The 16175-nt window shown below is 54.0% G+C and overlaps 1 protein-coding gene across 2 annotated transcripts; it reads right to left on the reverse strand.

Annotated features, from left to right (window-relative positions):
* Positions 1-1332: 1332 nt before the first annotated feature.
* On the reverse strand, positions 1333-7820 carry BEAN1 (brain expressed associated with NEDD4 1). Of its 2 annotated transcripts, none has more exons than XM_040982601.1 (3): positions 7377-7820; positions 4485-4626; positions 1333-3229 (listed from the first exon to the last, which is right to left on the reverse strand). In XM_040982601.1, the coding sequence occupies exons 1-3, from the start codon at positions 7738-7740 to the stop codon at positions 2902-2904; spliced, it is 834 nt and encodes a 277-aa protein (XP_040838535.1). In that variant the 5' UTR covers positions 7741-7820; the 3' UTR covers positions 1333-2901. The 2 variants fall into 2 exon arrangements, with proteins under 2 accessions (XP_040838535.1, XP_040838534.1); XM_040982600.1 differs by having other exon boundaries at positions 4485-4635.
* Positions 7821-16175: the final 8355 nt, after the last annotated feature.

Genomic DNA, 16175 nt, shown 5'->3' on the forward strand with positions numbered 1-16175 from the left:
CAGACTTGCCAGGCCTGGGCTTGGCGGCCAATAGCAGTAGCCTCATGGTGCCCCCCTCGTGCCTGCCTTCTCTTCCTGGTTTCCTTGACCCACTCCCTCTGGTGCTCCTGGGTTATTGCCCTGACCCCAGCCATGCCCCAGGATCTGGCCCCAGGGGTGCAGCTTCGCCTCCCGTCTCCTTGGGAGCTGAAGAAACCTCCTGGCGTGTTCTCACCCCTCACCCCTCCAGTGGAGTAGAAATTAGCTAAGGATCTGGCGTGCACAGGGCATGTCATAGATGGAAGGGCCAGCAAGGCCCTGATACTGGCTGTTTGTTGTGGGAGCTGGGAGTCAGTGTGGCACCAGGTTGGGATGCAGCTTGCTGCCTTAGTGCTGGGATGGGGTGGGGGGGTCCCAGAGCACAGAGCTGGTGCTTGAGCCACGGCGGCGGGGGGCGGGGTGTTTGGCAGAGCAAGAGGATGATTCTTTTAGATCTAGAGGAGGGCATGGGCCCAAGGCTGTTTCCAGAGGGAGGGAGGAAGTTGGGGCAGAAAGAGAGATGCTGGATGGGGGCAGGTTTAGTCCTGGACATGAGACTCGTGGATGGGTTGAACCCCTCAAATGGAAGACAAGCCCAGAGTCAATGTGACAAATGTCTGTATAGGCTCAGGGATTGTTTACTAGGAGCAGTGGCAGCAGGGAGCCAGCAGGTGGCAGTGTGGGCTGACAGCACCTCCAGCTGGGACTGGAACTGGCTGGGAGCCCTGGAAGGAGCTGTGGGCCCTATCTCTGGGTATCCTCAACGTGGCTGAACCCTCCATCAGGATCACACCCATGTTAGGACACTTGCGGTCGGGGAGGGGGGCGTCCCAGATGATGCTGGTGGGCTCCTAGTGGGAGGGGAGCTAGCAGAGGAAGGGAACTGGGCTGTGTCTGCCACAAGATTTACCTTCAAAGCCAGTACCTTACAGAGGGCACAGAATGGAAAAGAATTTGTGCAGAAGGGGTATCATTTTGATCTCATTACGATGCTCCCCTATCCCCTTTCCCAGCAGCCAATGCTATTGTGCTAAAAGCCTGTGCCATTAGAGGGCAGTGTGCAGTCTCTGATGCTCCCTGCATCGGTGGCCCTAAGCAGGGACTTTCACACCAGCCAAGCCATAGGGATGGGAACCATGTCTGGGTGAGGTTAGGCAAGCAAAGAACTCCTACAGGTCACCAGAACAGTGACAAGGCTCCAGAAGAAAAGGGTGGCAGGCGGCTAGCTGGGGACATATTTTCAGCTGGTTACTGTGAAGTTTCAGATCTGCATGAATTCCAGGGCTGGTGTTTAAAGTGTTACTCCTGGGTATGTTTTATTGATAGGATATATTTATTTTGAACACAGAAAAGATACATTGTTGCTTATTCAGCGCCTCAGCCAGCAGCAAGAGAAGCAGTTTGGCTCTGTCTCTGGTGCCCACTGAGGAGGAGGCAGGGATCTTTATCTTTCTCTCCCGTCCCCTGCCCTCTCCTCCAGCACGCTCAGCAGTTGCAGATGCGTCTTCAGAGCTGCCTCGTCCCTGGGGCGCATGTTAAAGGCGTTAAGCACAGCAGGCAGGCACTTCTGCCTAGGAAACAGCACACCGCACAGGTGCACGGAACTTGTAAACAAGGTCCCTCCCAGCCCTCAGGTGGAGTCAGGGGCTCCGGGGGCCAGTGGGTGAGTTCCTTTCCATTCTGCACTGGAACTCAAGCTCTGGACTGAAAGTCAAGTTCAGGGCTGCCACCTTTGCTGCCCCTCTGCTTTGGAAAGGGATTTACAGAAGTGTCTTAGCCCTTCACTAGAGAAGTTGAGGTGTGGGGAAGAGGATGAGCAGAGGGTAGGTGACAAGAAGTGGGGGTGGCAGAGCAACTGGGCCCCTTGGCTGGCTGAGTCTTCTTTAGGAACCACCTGTTGCCCACGTGGCTTCGGATGGAAGTCGCCGGGCTTCCTAGGAGGTGACCTGTTGGCATACCCTGTTGCAGCCACCATCAACTGCAACTGCTTCTGAGGTGGCACAGCGACCTTTAGGGGGCCCAGGTCACTCTCTGCAGGAACTGCGGAAGGCCAAGGCCAAAAGTGGGGGACTCCCAGTCCCCAGCCACCTGCTGCCAGCCAGGGAAAAAGCACCAGCTCTTTGAGGTCAGGCCACAGTGGCTAAGCGGGCACGTGCTGGGTGAGGGGAGCCACATCTCTGCCTTGGAGCAGCGACCTGGCAGCGTTGTAAATGGGACCCCCTGGGGCAGGGCCATGGCCTCATCTGTTCTGGAGACCTCAGTGTCAGGCAGGGGTCAGCATCCTGGTGGGAAAATAGCCCCATCCTTCCACACCCACCACCAACTCATGCAGGGCCCTACACAGCTGGGAGCCAAGAGCTCCACTAACAGCACCAGATGGAGGGGCCTGTGTCAGTGGGGGCTCAGTGAGCTGCGAGGGTCTCCAGGCCCCTCAGCCTCATAAGTAGCAGGGTGGTGGTGTTGTGGTTCTTCTGCCCTGGAGGTGAGAGACAGGCACAACACGCAGCCTGATCTCCTCTGGATCCTGGTGTCAGGGGCTGGCCTGGGTTGGCCAAGAAGTTTCCAGAGGTGGAATCAGAATATTGGCACAGTCTGCTGGGCAGGGCAGGGGCAAACAGGCCTGGGGAGATGGCCAAAAAAGGCCCTTTCCAACTTGGCTCCCTCTTTCCCCCAGTGCCATTCACAGAGGCACTCCTAACCTGGGCGAAGGATACCTGTGCAGGTAGGTTTGTCTGCACACGAGACTTGCATGTCTGGATTGTGTGCACATGGGGTGTGTCAGTGTCTGTACCTGGGTGGGTGCATTGTATATTTGTGTGTGTGTATGCCTGCAGGGTATGGCTCAGCCCAGAGGGACCAGCAGGAGCTGGTCAGCTGAGTCGCTCACACAGTCCTCTCTGAGCCCTGGCTGGGGTCGGGTGAGCTCTGAGAACTTCTTGGCCCTGGTCCTGGGCCCGGCAGCGGCAGCAGACCGGACGGAGGACCAGCTCCACACACAGCCTCGTATGGAGGCAGCATGTCCATGGAGGTGGTATGGAGACCACTCAGCTCCTCAGGCCTGTGCACCTGCTGGGATTGGCTGGGATCTTGGCCACTGCTGGCATCCACGGCGCTGTCCAATGTGGGGCAGGAGCCAGTCAGCGAGTAGGGCGGTGGTGCATCTGTGGGGACGTACAGCTCTGTGGCCCCTGGCCCCACACACTCTTCGTAGCTACAAGAGAAGGAGCTCCTTCAGGGCCCTGTGTAAGCCAGGCCCTGGGTGAGGTGGTGTCTCCCGAGGGCTGGAGGACATGACCATGACCATACCATAACCATGACTCCTGACCCACTAGCCAATGTCTGTTTCAGTGGCTGCAGCTGAGACCATGATGCCCTGGGCTCCCCCACACTCCTGTCACCTGTGAGGCTTGGTGGTCAAGTGTGTCTGACCTGCCTTTTCCTGCCTAGCCTGGCCAGGCCCTGAGCCCAGACATCCTGGGACAGAGTGTTGAGCCTTGCCAGACCCAACTTGGGCCCGGCTCAAGGAGAACTCTGCCCCAGGGTCTCCAGACTCATTCCACATGCGCATGGATGCAGAGCAGCAGCTGCTCACGTGGTCAGTCCACACTGGGTGGGGGCATCCTCGTTGGGCCCAGGTTTTGGTGTCTAGGGTCTAATTCCCCACTCTTGCCCCACCAAATGGCTGGAAGCACTGTGCTCCAGGGCCAGGGGTGGCATCATGTCCCCAGATACCCACAGTGTCTTTTTCCTGCCCTGGACAGCCCAGCACAGAAGAGTTGCTCATACCTGGTTCACAGACAAAGCAGCAGAGACCCTGAGAGGGGCAGTGGTGTAGCCGGGATCAGGGCTAAATTCCCCGGAAGCCAGAAAGAATGAGAGGAGAGGTGGAGCCAGCTTAGAGCAGCACAGTTGCACTGTGGTTTGCTCCCCCACTGTTGGGCCTTTGCTTGTGCTCCCCCTCCCCCGCCTCTAGTCACCTCCTCCACAGCCCCAAGGCCCAGCTCCATTCCAGCGGCCAGTCATTGATGAAGGCCAGTTTCCCATGCTAGCCTGCTCTCGCTGCTCCCTCTCCAGCCCAGACGGGTACCTTATCTCCTTCAGTCTTGAGCCGGGAATGATGTTGCGGGGAGGAGCCCCCATGTGTTTTAGAGCTGAGCATGTAACTGCATGTTCCACGCTGTTGTTCTCGCCCTTTGATGTGGCAGCTGCTGCTGTGACTGGGGCAGCCATAGGCATGGTGACACTATGGAATTCACTTAAGATTGTGCAAGAAGGAATCTCCAGGTGCTAGCCTCTGAGCTCGTCCTCTCTTTGTTCCCCATCTGCTGAGCCTTACCTTATCGTGATGGGACCAGCTGGTTCCAGGGGAGGGTGAGCAGGGACAGCACACCCACTGAGCAAGTGTGGGGAGGGGTGTCTGTCCAGAACCCTTTCCTCCCGTACCCCTCCCTGTCACACCTCCTTACCCCGGCGGGGAATCTGGGTACAGCTCCCTGAGCACTGTGGCATCCACGTCCCCATCAGAGCTGACGTCCAAGGGTAGGGGCCAGTCTTCGACGGGGCTGCAGGCGTAACGCATCCTGCGGCTTGAACGGCTGTATGCGTGCTCTTCTGACACTGCGGGAGAGACACCCTCAGCTTGGACCTTAGGCTGCAGCTGATGGACGGTCCCCACGGGTCCACCTGAGATCTCCAGGGGCCCCGAGCACAGCGGCCCACCTTCCCTCACAGACAGTCCCAGGAAGTGAGTTGGGCACAAGTCCCAGAGGAAGCCGGGAGAGCTGTCCTGACTGGGGCAGGGCGGGGACAAGCGGGTGGGAGGCTGCCCAGGGACAGGTCTGTTCTGAGCAGTGAACCAAGCTTAAAGCTTGTACTAGAGCTGTGGGTGCACATAGGCTGACAAGCGGAAGGTCAGGGAGGGGTCCCCAAGGGAGGGGCTTTCAGAGCTGTCTCGAGTTCAGCCAACGGGGAGATGGGCAGGAGGGAAGGCAGGGACCAGTTTGAGCCATGGAGGGAGAGCAGAAAAGAGTATGGCCTGCAGGGGGCGCTGTGAGCTGCGGCATTGGCCTGGGGCATAAAGTGAGGGAAAAGAATGGTGGGGTGGGGGGAACTAAGGCCTGCAGGGTGTCTGGTCTCCAGGAACAGGTACCTCCTCCAACCCCCTACTCCAAGCACACACAACTGAGGTGGGCATGGTGACCCCCCCTGCCCACTGCATTCTCTGCATCACAGACTCTGAGCAGTCCTGCAGCTAAGAAGGGCAGCTAGTGTGCAGGTCCAACGTGCCTGGCCCTAGAATCTTATTTTCTTAGACCTAGGAAACTGCTGGAGCACTGTGCTCTGCTGGCGTTCAGAGAGGCTGAGAGCCTTGCTGGAGAACACAGTAAGTAAGGGCTGAAGGCAGCTGGGGGTCTTGGCTCCTGATTTTCTGAACTCCACCGCCCAGGCTCAGCGGGGGAACTGTGGGAGCTGCAGGGGCAGGGTTGCCCACCCTGTACCCCAGGCAGGAAAACTGAGGCTCAGGGTCGCAAATGCAGAAGCCGGAATGCATGCAGCCTGTGTAACGCTAGAGATGGTTTCTGCCTTCCACAGTCTCTGCTTCTCATGCCTGCTTCAACAGCAAAGAGAAAAATCTGAATACAAAACTGCCAGGACTGCAGCCCTCTCCCTGCCCTGGGGCTGGCTCAGTCCTGAAGTCACCAGGAAGCCACTGGCTGCAGAGGGCTGACCACAGAAGCTTTTTGGTCCAGACACTGGAGCAGCCTGTGAAGGTTTGGGGGGTGCCAGGCAGGCAGGGGACATGCTGGGTCTGGAGAAGCAGCCAGGAACAGGCTTTCTGTTAATATATGGGGGTGGGGGTAGCCTCCTCAGCAGGGTACTGGGCTGCTCTGGCCTTCGTGGTGGCTCCCTGTGGTAAGTCTCTGCTTTGAGGTTGAGGCTCAGAGAGGTTGGGCAGCCCTCCTGAGGTTGAACAGTGAGAAGTGGGCGATGAGACTGCGATGACCCTCCCGAGTGGGGAACGCCCCCTGCCGTGGGTGCACACAGGGTGATGTTCAGGGGGCTGCAGGCTACAGCTGGCCGGTGGAGGAGCCAGAGCAGAATGGGTACAGTGAGGGGGCTTGGTACAAGGCTGGGGCTCCGCGTGCACAAGGCAGAGGAGTTTCCTGAAGTCTGAGGAGGCCCAGCTGGAGGGGTGGACGGGAACCCAGGAGCCAGGGCAGGGAGTCTGGGAGGAGGCAGGGCTCCCCATCCCCAGAGGCCCCAGTTTCTGGTGCTCTGCATTCCCGCACTGCCCTGCATCCCCGCACTGCCCTGCATCTTCTACTGCCCAAGGTTGGGGGAGGGGTGAGGACTGCAGTGCCTCCAGGCTCCCTGCTGAGGCCCAGGAAGGAGCCAAGGCCACAGCTGGGAGCAGATGGAGTGCTGAGGGGGGCACCGTACCTAGGTGTCCTCATGCCAACTCCCCTCCCCCACAGGGCACAGGGCTGCACAGAGTCAGAGCCCAGACTCAGGCCTGGCCCTTAGGCATCCCCAGCTAAGGAGGGGCTGCCCACATACCACTTCTGTGCCCCACAGCCCAGGCTGGCCTCTCACCGCTCTCAGCTTGAGAACTCCAGCAGCCCCTGCCCTCCGCTCCTCGTCCCAGGTTCAGGCGTGGGCCCTTCTTTGTGGCTCCTTATAAGCCCTCTCACCTAGTGCAACAGTATCCTTAAGATTCAGAAGCCTGTCTGCTGCCCTCTCATCAGTGGGCAGAGTCTGTGTTCTCCCTCCTGCACCCCCAAAGCTTGTCATCATTCTGATTTGGCACCAGGGACAGGCACCAAGCTTTCACTAACCCACTCGCCCATCCATCCCTCTTTCCATGGATCCTCCTCCCCCATCCTTCCCTCCTTCCATTCTCCCGACTATCTCCATCCCTCTCTCCATCCCTCTTCCCTCCACCTTCCCTCTATCCTTCTCTCCATCCCTCCATTTATTCCTCCCTCTATTCCTCCATCCTTCTCTCCACTAATCCCTCCCTCCCTCCTCTCCATCCATCTTTCCCTCCAGGCACCAACTGAACTAGTTATTGGTCCAGGCTGGGCCAGCAGTGGTAGGGGCTGGAGAGCAGTGACATTCACTCTTCCTCAGCCTTTAGCTTCCCTCTGAGGTCCCTCCCCTTTCGGCAGGCACAGGGGTTGGGGGGTGGGGGCTCCTAGGGTATGGAGGACATTCATTTTGGTGGGCATCTGGGAACTCTTCCCGATGCCCCAGGACCTCTGAGACGCCTTCCCTGAGCACTACCTTCCCGGTATGTCCTGGATAGCAGTCACCATTGGGCAGGATGCAGGTGCAGGGTCCCCGAGGGGGCAGCTCACCGTAGCCGTGCTCATACTCCCGGTGTCGGCGCCGGTGGTGGTGATGATGATGGCGGTGGCGGTGCCGCTGCAGCCGGGCCTGCCTGTCCCTGCGGATGCTGCCCACAATGATGGTGATGCAGGAGAGGATGATGACCACGCCGATGACGGCGCTGGCTACCAGCACGGGGGACACGAGCAGGTGGCTGTGCTCCGAGCTCTCTGAGAAGGTGGGGTAGAAGTAGCTGGTGCGGTTGTAGCGTGCTACTGCAGACAGAGAGAGGGGAGCCTGTGCTGGGCCCGGGCTTCTGCACGCCTCCCTCCTCCCCCATGTGGTACTAATCCCTGAATCCATGGTAGGCCCTGTCTTGGCTGCCCCTACCATGGAAGAAAGGGCTGTGCTCACCCACTGCCTGTAGGAGCCCCTTGTGCTGGGGGCTGCCCAGCCCACCTCTCCTCCAAAGCTCCCCTCCTCTGGACTAGGCACTCAGCTAACTCATAGGGCAGGATGGAGGGGTCTTGGAGGACCGAGAATTTGTCCAGCAAATAGTAGCAGAGCTGCGGCCTAGATGCCAAGACTCTTGGGGATAGGCAGGGGCTCTACTGCCCCAAGACAATGGGTGGAAGGTCAATGTGATGTTACTAAGGCCTCTGGGAGGGTGAGGGACTCATGGGGCCAGCTACTGATTCAGACAGGTCAGGGGGTTGGAGCCAATCAAGGAAGGCTTCCTGGAGGAGTTCTTGCAAGGCAAGAAGGAAGGGGGAGGCATCCCAGGCCGGACAGAGGAACACAGAGTTGGAGGGGACGTGAAAGAAGGGGCATGGTGTAGCAGAGCAAAGGAAGGTGCAGGAACTTCAGGGTGGAGAGCTGTGTCCCTGAACACCCTGGGAACTGTGGAGACTTTATCCGCTCTCACAGATTAGGTGATTGGGTCTGGGGGTCAGAGCCAGCCAGGGGCAGAGACGCCAGCCTTGTTAGTGCCACACAACACAGCTGGGGATGTGGTTTTCCCCTTCAATGGATGGGTGGACTGAGGCTCAGCACTACTGCGTGTAAGACCTGGAGCCAACCAGGTTACTCTGTGGACAAGCCAGGCTGGGACCCAGGACTGCCAGGTCTGCCCTCCAGCTTCATGGCTCACTCTCCTGCACCCCGTACCCCAGGTACAAGCCTGTCCTCAGGCTGCCAGCCCAATTCTGGGCAGCAGAAGGACCTCCTCCTGGCTTTGGCTGGCCACGCCTGGTGTCTGAATGCTGGGGAAACGCTGGGGTAAATTCTGGAATTCCCTGAAGGCCCAACACAGGCCAGAGCCTTCTGCATAATCCCACCGTGTGGGGGCTGCAGGCTGGTAGCTCACTTTGCTCTTGGAGCTGTGTTCATCCAGTTCTCCCCGTTATGGGTGAGGACACTGGAGTCCTAAGATATTTAGTGACTCACCTGCAGTCAGTGTGCATCCTAGCCAAGCCCACTCTGGGCCATACAGAGCTGAATGAAGAGCTCTCCTATAGTAACAGCACAAGAGGGAAGAGTAATCCAGTTCAATAGGAAAAGCCAGAGTGGCTTGATTCTCACTGGGATGAAGTTAGTATAAATGTGAAGTTGATTCTGAGAAGATACATATGATAGACCTTAGGACAACCACTAAAGACCTAATCAAAAAACATCTAGTGAAAGATGAACTGAATTAAAATATGATTCTAGAAAATACTCAAAACAAAAGGAGAAATGGAGAACCCCTCCTCCTCCCATTGTGAGACAAAAGGCAAAATGACAGAGGCAAGTCTGACTCCATTGATGTAATGTTAAATATGAACAGACTCAACAACAAAAAAGGCAGAGACTCAGGCTGGGTGAGAAATAAGACCCAGTTCCACACCAGTTGTCAGAGACGCACTGGAGAATCAAAAGACAAGGAAGGATTGGGAAAAGATACACTGTGTAGATAGCAATCCCAAGAAAGCTGGAGGAGCTATAATAATGTCAGACAAAAATAGCCTTTAAAAGCATAAAACGTTATCAGAGATGACTTTTTAATGATAAAACTAGAAGGGCATATCATGACAAAAGGGGCAATCTATCAGGAAGTTATAACAATGGTAGACACTTAGGTACTTTGCAACAAAGTCTCAAAATACCTGACACAATGGATAATTGATGAAGGGGAAACAGATAATTCAACAAAAACAGGTGGAGCCTTGAACACGCCACTCCCAGCAATGTATAGAAAAACAAAGCAGAAGACCAACAAGCAATCTTTGCCTTGAACAACACTAACACACATTAGACCTAGCAGGTGTCCACAGAGCAAGTCAGCAGAATAGACCACCTCCTCCAGCACACACGGAATGTCTTCCCGATAGATTTAAGATGACTGAAATGAAACAAAGTATGTCCTCCAATCACAATAAAAGCAGAGATTAATAACAGAAATTAACTTTTGAAATTCAAAAATATGTTGAAATAACATACTCATAAAGTAGGAATCAAAGGGAAAAATAATGAAATCACTATGCCCATACCATGAGAGATACTGCCAAAGCAACGTTTAGGGGGAAAGTTATAGCCGTAAATGTCTATGTAAAAAAAAAAAAAAAGAAAGAAAAATAGGAACCAATTCTCTATTGAACATATATGCAAAACAAAAACAATAAAATACTAGCTCCTTGAAGCCAGCCCCATGTAAGAAAGGATTCTAGAGTATGATCAGGTGAGATTTATTCCAGGGATAAGAGTTGTTTGAGGGCCCGGCAGCGTGGCCTAGTGGCTGGGGTCCTCGACCTGAACGCGCCGGGATCCCATATGGGCGCCGGTTTTAATCCCGGCTGCTCTGCTCCACTTCCCATCCAGTTCCCTGCTTGTGGCCTGGGAAAGCAGTCGAGAACAGGCCAAAGCCTTGGGACCCTGCACCACATGGGAGGCCCAGAATAATCCCCTGGCTCTTGATCAGCTCAGCTCTGGCCATTGTGGCCATTTGGGGGAGTGAACCAGGGGATGAAACATCTTTCTCTGTTTCTCCTTATCTCTGTAGATCTGTTCCTATAAAGGTGCCCATTGTCAGGTAGAAGTTATAATGAAGCTCTTTCTCACATGGCCTCCCCACACACCAGCAGGAACATTTCCTCGTGGACACCTGCTGTGTGTCCTTTATGATCTGATTTAATCCTCCTAGTGGCCTCAGATGAGATCCTCCCTGCCCCCCCCCCACCCCCCGCCTCTCCTACCATGAACAGAGAAGCAAACAGCCTCAGAGAGCTTGAATGACTTCGTCCTGGTTTCACGGGAGACTGGACGGGTTGGAAGCACCACGGTCTCTCAATACAGTGACATTCAGCACAGCTGAACACAGTGCCTGGTTCTTCTGGGCTACAGTGGATGCAATCAGAGCAGCCATAACCAAGGGTCCTTATTTGCAGCTGACTTGTGCTGATAGGACACCAAGATTGCAGAGACCAGAGCTGGAGCATCTCAGGGCATGATGGCCCTGCTGGGCAGGTTATATAGAGAAGAATGCAAACTCATCTCCAGATATGCCCAGGGAAAGTTCTAGTCTGCAGTGTAGGGTCCCCCCGGGAGACTTCCCAGAAGACAAGTGATGTAGTGATAAGAGACCTCTCAGCTACTGGGCCCTCGCTATGCATCCAATGGGCTCTACCTGCTCGAAGCACATGATGAGCCTATTTGATCTTCACAGCAGCCCAGGGAGGGAAGTACTGCCTTTCTCCCCATTTTCCAGATGGGCAAGCAGAGGCATGGAGCCAGGAATTAAATCCAGGCTGTTCTTTACTATTCCTCAACCCACACACTCAAGTGCCCTTGGCTCCACACAGACTGATGACCCTGGGCAGCAGGGCCACACTGTGCAAGGCCAAGCACCTGGCTGGCCTCTGATGATGGTACCCTTGCAGAGCCCCCCTGCTGACCAACCCTGTGTCCTTCCCATTTTGCAGGTGCAGTCCTAAGGCTCCCTGTGGGGCTAAGGTAGATCCTGGGTCCCAGCTGGGCCTGGCAGAAGCCAGCTAAAGGGCCTCCAGGCTTCTGTCAGTCAATCTCAAAAGACTTGCCCTGAGGATGCACCTGCACTCACACTTGCTCTCTGTCTGTGCAGATGCCACAGTCACCCCCCGCCCCACCACACCCATGAGGACACGGAGCCCTGGGGAGCCTGAAGTCATGTGCTCAAGTCTGCTACCTTGTTTTGAGGCACTTTGGGGATTTGAACCCAGACTTGCCTGATGATTCATCCAACAAAGGCATAGAGCAGGGGCTGGGAGGAAGGGGTTGTGGGGGTAGGGGCAGGAGAATGGATCTATTTCCTGTTCTCACCCTCACTGTGTGACCCTGGGTCCATGTCTAGACTCACTGGACCACTGGCTGGCCGGCTGAAGAGGCTTTGATTCTTGAACTATTTTCCTTCCTGAGTGGGTGAAGGGTTCTGGGGTGAGTTGGGTGGGAGAGGAAGGTGTGGGAACTAAGAGATCAGGCCTGAGTCAGGGCTGACTCTGCTCTGGGAGGTGCTGAGAGACAGGCAGGGAAACAGAGGCAGCCATGGCTACCTATTGAGTTCCTGCTGAGGGTGGCGAATGGGCAGGGATGTGCTCTTGGTGGCCCAAAGCCATCTGAGCCACAGTGACAAAGGGAAGGCAGGCGGTGCTGAGTCTGCACCTTCTGCAGCCGCTGCCGCTGCTTCCCAGGAGATGCTGTGGAGAGGGAGAAGGGGCCCCAGCACACGGACCTCACTGATGGCTTCTGTCACAAAAATTCCAGAGACATTTGTCACAAGCCCACTGCCCTGGCAAGTATGACCTCGGGAGGGCACTTCTGAGTCCCACCCTCCCCCACTGTTTCTGGGTGACCTCAGCCATTGGCTGGCCCTCAGCCTCTGGCCACTGGGGAACTGACAGGAGGCTGCGAGCAGGCAGGGACATCTCAGAGAGAGGCTGTGTCTTGAAGAGTGTGGGAGGGAGTGAGGGGCACAGTCAGGAACACGGAGGGGCGGGGGCCCAGCAGAGCTCAGGGAAATGGGGCGTTTTGGGGATGCCACCTCGACTGTTGCTGGCTGGTGGGGACACGCGCTTCTGGGCAAGGGATTCAGAGTTCTTCCTTCAGTGCAGACACATCTCCATGCAGTAGCAGATTGCCACGCTGGGACATGTACATGGCTGTTAGTGGCAATAGGGGGAGGACAGGTTTATGGTAGAAAGGAGAAAAGCAACAGGCACCCATCCTGATTTGGGGTCGTTTCCTGCATTGCTCCCAGAAGCTAGAGAGAGAGAGAGAGAGAGAGAGAGAGAGAGAGAGAGAGAGAGAGAGAGAGAAGAGGAGAGAGAGAGAAAGAAGAGAGAGGAGAGAGAGAGAGAGAGAGAGAGAGAGATCTTCCACTTGTCAGGCCGAAGCCAGGGGCCCAGAATTCAATGTGGGTCTCCTGTACATGGCTAGCAGGATCTCAACTGCTTGAGCCACCACCTGCTGCTTTTAGCAAGTGCGCACCCCTGAAGCTGGATTGGAAGCATTGCCAGGAATGGCCCACCCAGGCACTTAGATAAGAGACTGCCACTGCTAGGCCAAATGGCTGCTCTAAACCTAAAATCTCAACAATATGCCCCAGACAGAGATTTATATGTCAAAAACTAAACGATAAAGCTCGAGGAGGAAGACAACAGAGGACAGGGTCATGACCTTGAGTGCAGAAACCAGACTACAGGAAGAGACCTTGGGGGCGAGGGGGTTGAGGCTATGAACTGGCCCAAAGATTAAGACACGAACAGGGTCAAGGCCATGATCAAATCCAGCGAGAGATTTATGGAACAAGACTTTATGAACATATCCCCCTGGGTCCCAGAGAATGTTTTTGGCAAAGGTCTGAACAATCTCCATCAAGTTCACGACCAATGTCATTGTGAATAAAGCTATGGCTCTCAGACACTTTTACACTCAAGTCAACTCAGCTTTGCATTCCACTTCCCATGACATTTTGTTGAAACATGCTCAGATTTCTCAGTATAAACACCTGGATGCCGGTGAATAGACCCCAGCACGCACAGTGGTCCTTCCTCCCATCTTTATGGAATCATCCATTTTTTTTTTCATGATTAGCTTTTTCCTCTAATGGGTTTGTTCTTTGCTGAATTCACAGGAGAGGCAGTTGCGCCATCCGTCCTAGCAGCATAGAGTCTAATCTCTCTTGTGATGCCGCAGGGAGCCGAATGCTGACATCTAGGACTTGCTATTCAATGGGGCCACTGAAGTGGGGTCTTCCTCAAATAAACAAGAAGTGCAAAGCCCCTTCTGATCCCCGGTCTGTTCGGAAGGTGCAGGTCTTAGCAGCAGCTGACGGGAAACGTGCACCGTCGATTCAGGCCACCTTTGACGGTGATTCGCGTTCCCCTGGCCTTTGCTATCCCTCCTTACCTGTCTCAGCACTCATGTCACTTGACTACTTTCTACGTTGCACAGATTTTTGCAATGCAAGTATAGTTCTTGGTGATCGAATAAAAAGGCTCAGGAGCAGAGCCTTGTTCTGTCTTTATTAATATGCTTTCTTTTTGCTTTCCACTCTACAGCGAAGCCAATGTTAAACAAAGGAAGCATATGTCTGCACCTCGCCTTTGATCTACATATGTTCCTTCAACCACTCTCCCCGCCCGCTCCCCCCGCCCCAATCCCTGTCTGGTTCTAGAAGTAAGGCCGTCTGCGTGTAGCTGAGCTTTTCCATTTGCACACTGACAAACAAATTCCCCCAGCACGGTGTGCTGAGATTGAGCAAAAAATTGCTCTCAGGAATGACAGGCCTGTGTTTGTCAAGCCAAATACTGAATTTGTTGTAGTCAGACTGTTTGGCTCAGTGTTTTTATTTAACGCTGAGCATAATTTATATTTGAAAAGGATTTCAAGCATACTCCACAGGTTTCTGAATAGACAGACTTGGTCTAAATGACACACTGCCCAGGAATCTGGTAGTCATGTTGTTGTAGAGAATTGGATTTTCCGCTTGGCAGACATGCCAGCACCCTCGCTTGGCAGGTGTAACTGATCGCCCCCCTCCATCCTGAAAGTAATGTGCCAGTGATGCCACTGGGTGGCTCTTCTCACTGTTGACGGCCTGCTGGTGACATGCAGCATGCCCACGACAGCCACAGGTACTGTCCTGGAGCCCTGTGGACATTCTCAAGCATTAGACAGAGGTGCTTCCATATCTTGAAAAAAAAAATAGATCTTTGAAAATGCTCAGCTTACTTCACTAGCCATCCGTTAAGTTGCATTTAACCTAAAACTTGAAATCTCAGTAGTAAGAGGGAACCTCCGCTATCCAACTTAAAATGTGTTCAAAGTGGTTTTCACACTTACACATGGTTATTCTTTAAGCTGCAGCAGTCTAACCTGGCCCTAGGAGTCCCGGGAGTACTGTGAGCCGTATGATTTTACTTTCTGTCAACTGTGAGGTTAAACGTGCATAGAAGAAATAACTGTACAAGAATCCACCCTCCAGACTGCCCATTTATCCCAAGAGGCAATTAGGAGCGTCCAAGGCAGTTCGCAGAAAAATTTTTGCAATGATATATCGAACAGAGAATTCACATTTACAATGTATAAAAAACTCCTAGAAATCAGTTATAAAAGTAGCTAATAGAAAAACGGGGAGGGTGGAGGGCATTTAGCACTATGGTAAATATGCAGCTTGGACGTCCATATCCCACACTGGAGGGCCTGGGTTTGAGTCCCGGCTTCATTTCTGATCCCAGCCACCTGCTGATGTGTGCACCTTGGGAGGCAGCAGGTGGTGGCTCAGTTACCTGTGCTTGTCACTCACACGACAGACCTGGATGGACTTTCTGCTTCTCACCTGGAGCCTGGCCCAGTCTCTGGCTGTTGTGACCATGTGGGGGAGTAGACGGAAGACCTCTGTCTGTTTTTGAAGTAAATAACTAAAAATGGGCAAAAGACTTGAACAGTCGGTTCACAAGAGGACCTCTAAGGTATTAAACTACTTAGCAAAAAAGTCAACTGAAAAACACAATTTGTAATTTCTGCTGCCTATGAGAATGATGAAAACGAAAGCTTTAGGCATCACCCAGGGCTGGTTCAAGAACCATCATGCATTGCAGTAGACGTGTGAATTGGCGCACGTGTGTTGGAGGACTGTGTTGCTCTAGTGATTCGAACCTAATTCTGGCGATTACAGGATTACCCTGCAATCCAGAGATGCCACTCCCAGAGGGAGGTATTTTCCAACAGAAATGCTACAGCTGTATTGCCCCTGGAAATGGTCATTAGCCACATGCAGCTACTAAAATCCAACTCAATTAAAATGATTTTAAATGAAAAATTAAGTTACACTGGTCACACTCCAAGGGCTTGAAAGCGGCCAGTGGCTAGTGGCCATGATACTGCATGGCAAAGATAAGGAACAGCTTCAGTATCACATACTTCTCCTGGACCACAGTGGGCAGAATGTTCACAGCAGCACAGGCCATTCCTCACTCAAGATGGAAGAGTATGCGAATGCCCACTAAAGCAGACTAGATAAGCTCCTGGTGGTCTATCCCCACCTGGAGCATCACGTAGTGAGAATACCTGATCTATAGGTGATGCTTGGGAACACGGTAGAATACTGCCACATGAAGTGACCCAAAGGAGTCAGGCGCCAAGGAGAACAGACCACATAATTCCCTGCAAAATGAAAACAGTGGTGGAACTGCTTCCAGTGATGCTGTCAAATAAGGGTGGTGATGAGAGGGGCACACAAGGAGAATGTTGGGGAGCAGGTCATCAGGTGCTCCTTGACGTGAGTTTGTGGAAATGTATTGCGCTGGACACTTCTG

This window comes from Ochotona curzoniae, unplaced genomic scaffold (genome assembly GCF_017591425.1).
Source record: "Ochotona curzoniae isolate NIBS_2020 unplaced genomic scaffold, NIBS_Ocur_1.0 contig_3622, whole genome shotgun sequence".
In the NCBI taxonomy this organism is placed as follows: Eukaryota; Metazoa; Chordata; class Mammalia; order Lagomorpha; family Ochotonidae; genus Ochotona; species Ochotona curzoniae.

Excerpts from the sequence above, each read along its gene's own strand:
- BEAN1 (XM_040982600.1), bottom strand. The coding sequence starts at position 7,740 with ATGGTAGGGGCAGCCAAGACAGGGCCTACCATGGATTCAGGGATTAGT. Across the intron at positions 4,636-7,376 it reads GGAGTATGAGCACGGCTACG|TGTCAGAAGAGCACGCATAC; the intron begins GTGAGCTGCCCC and ends TCTCTCCCGCAG. Across the intron at positions 3,230-4,484 it reads TACCCAGATTCCCCGCCGGG|CTACGAAGAGTGTGTGGGGC; the intron begins GTAAGGAGGTGT and ends CTTCTCTTGTAG.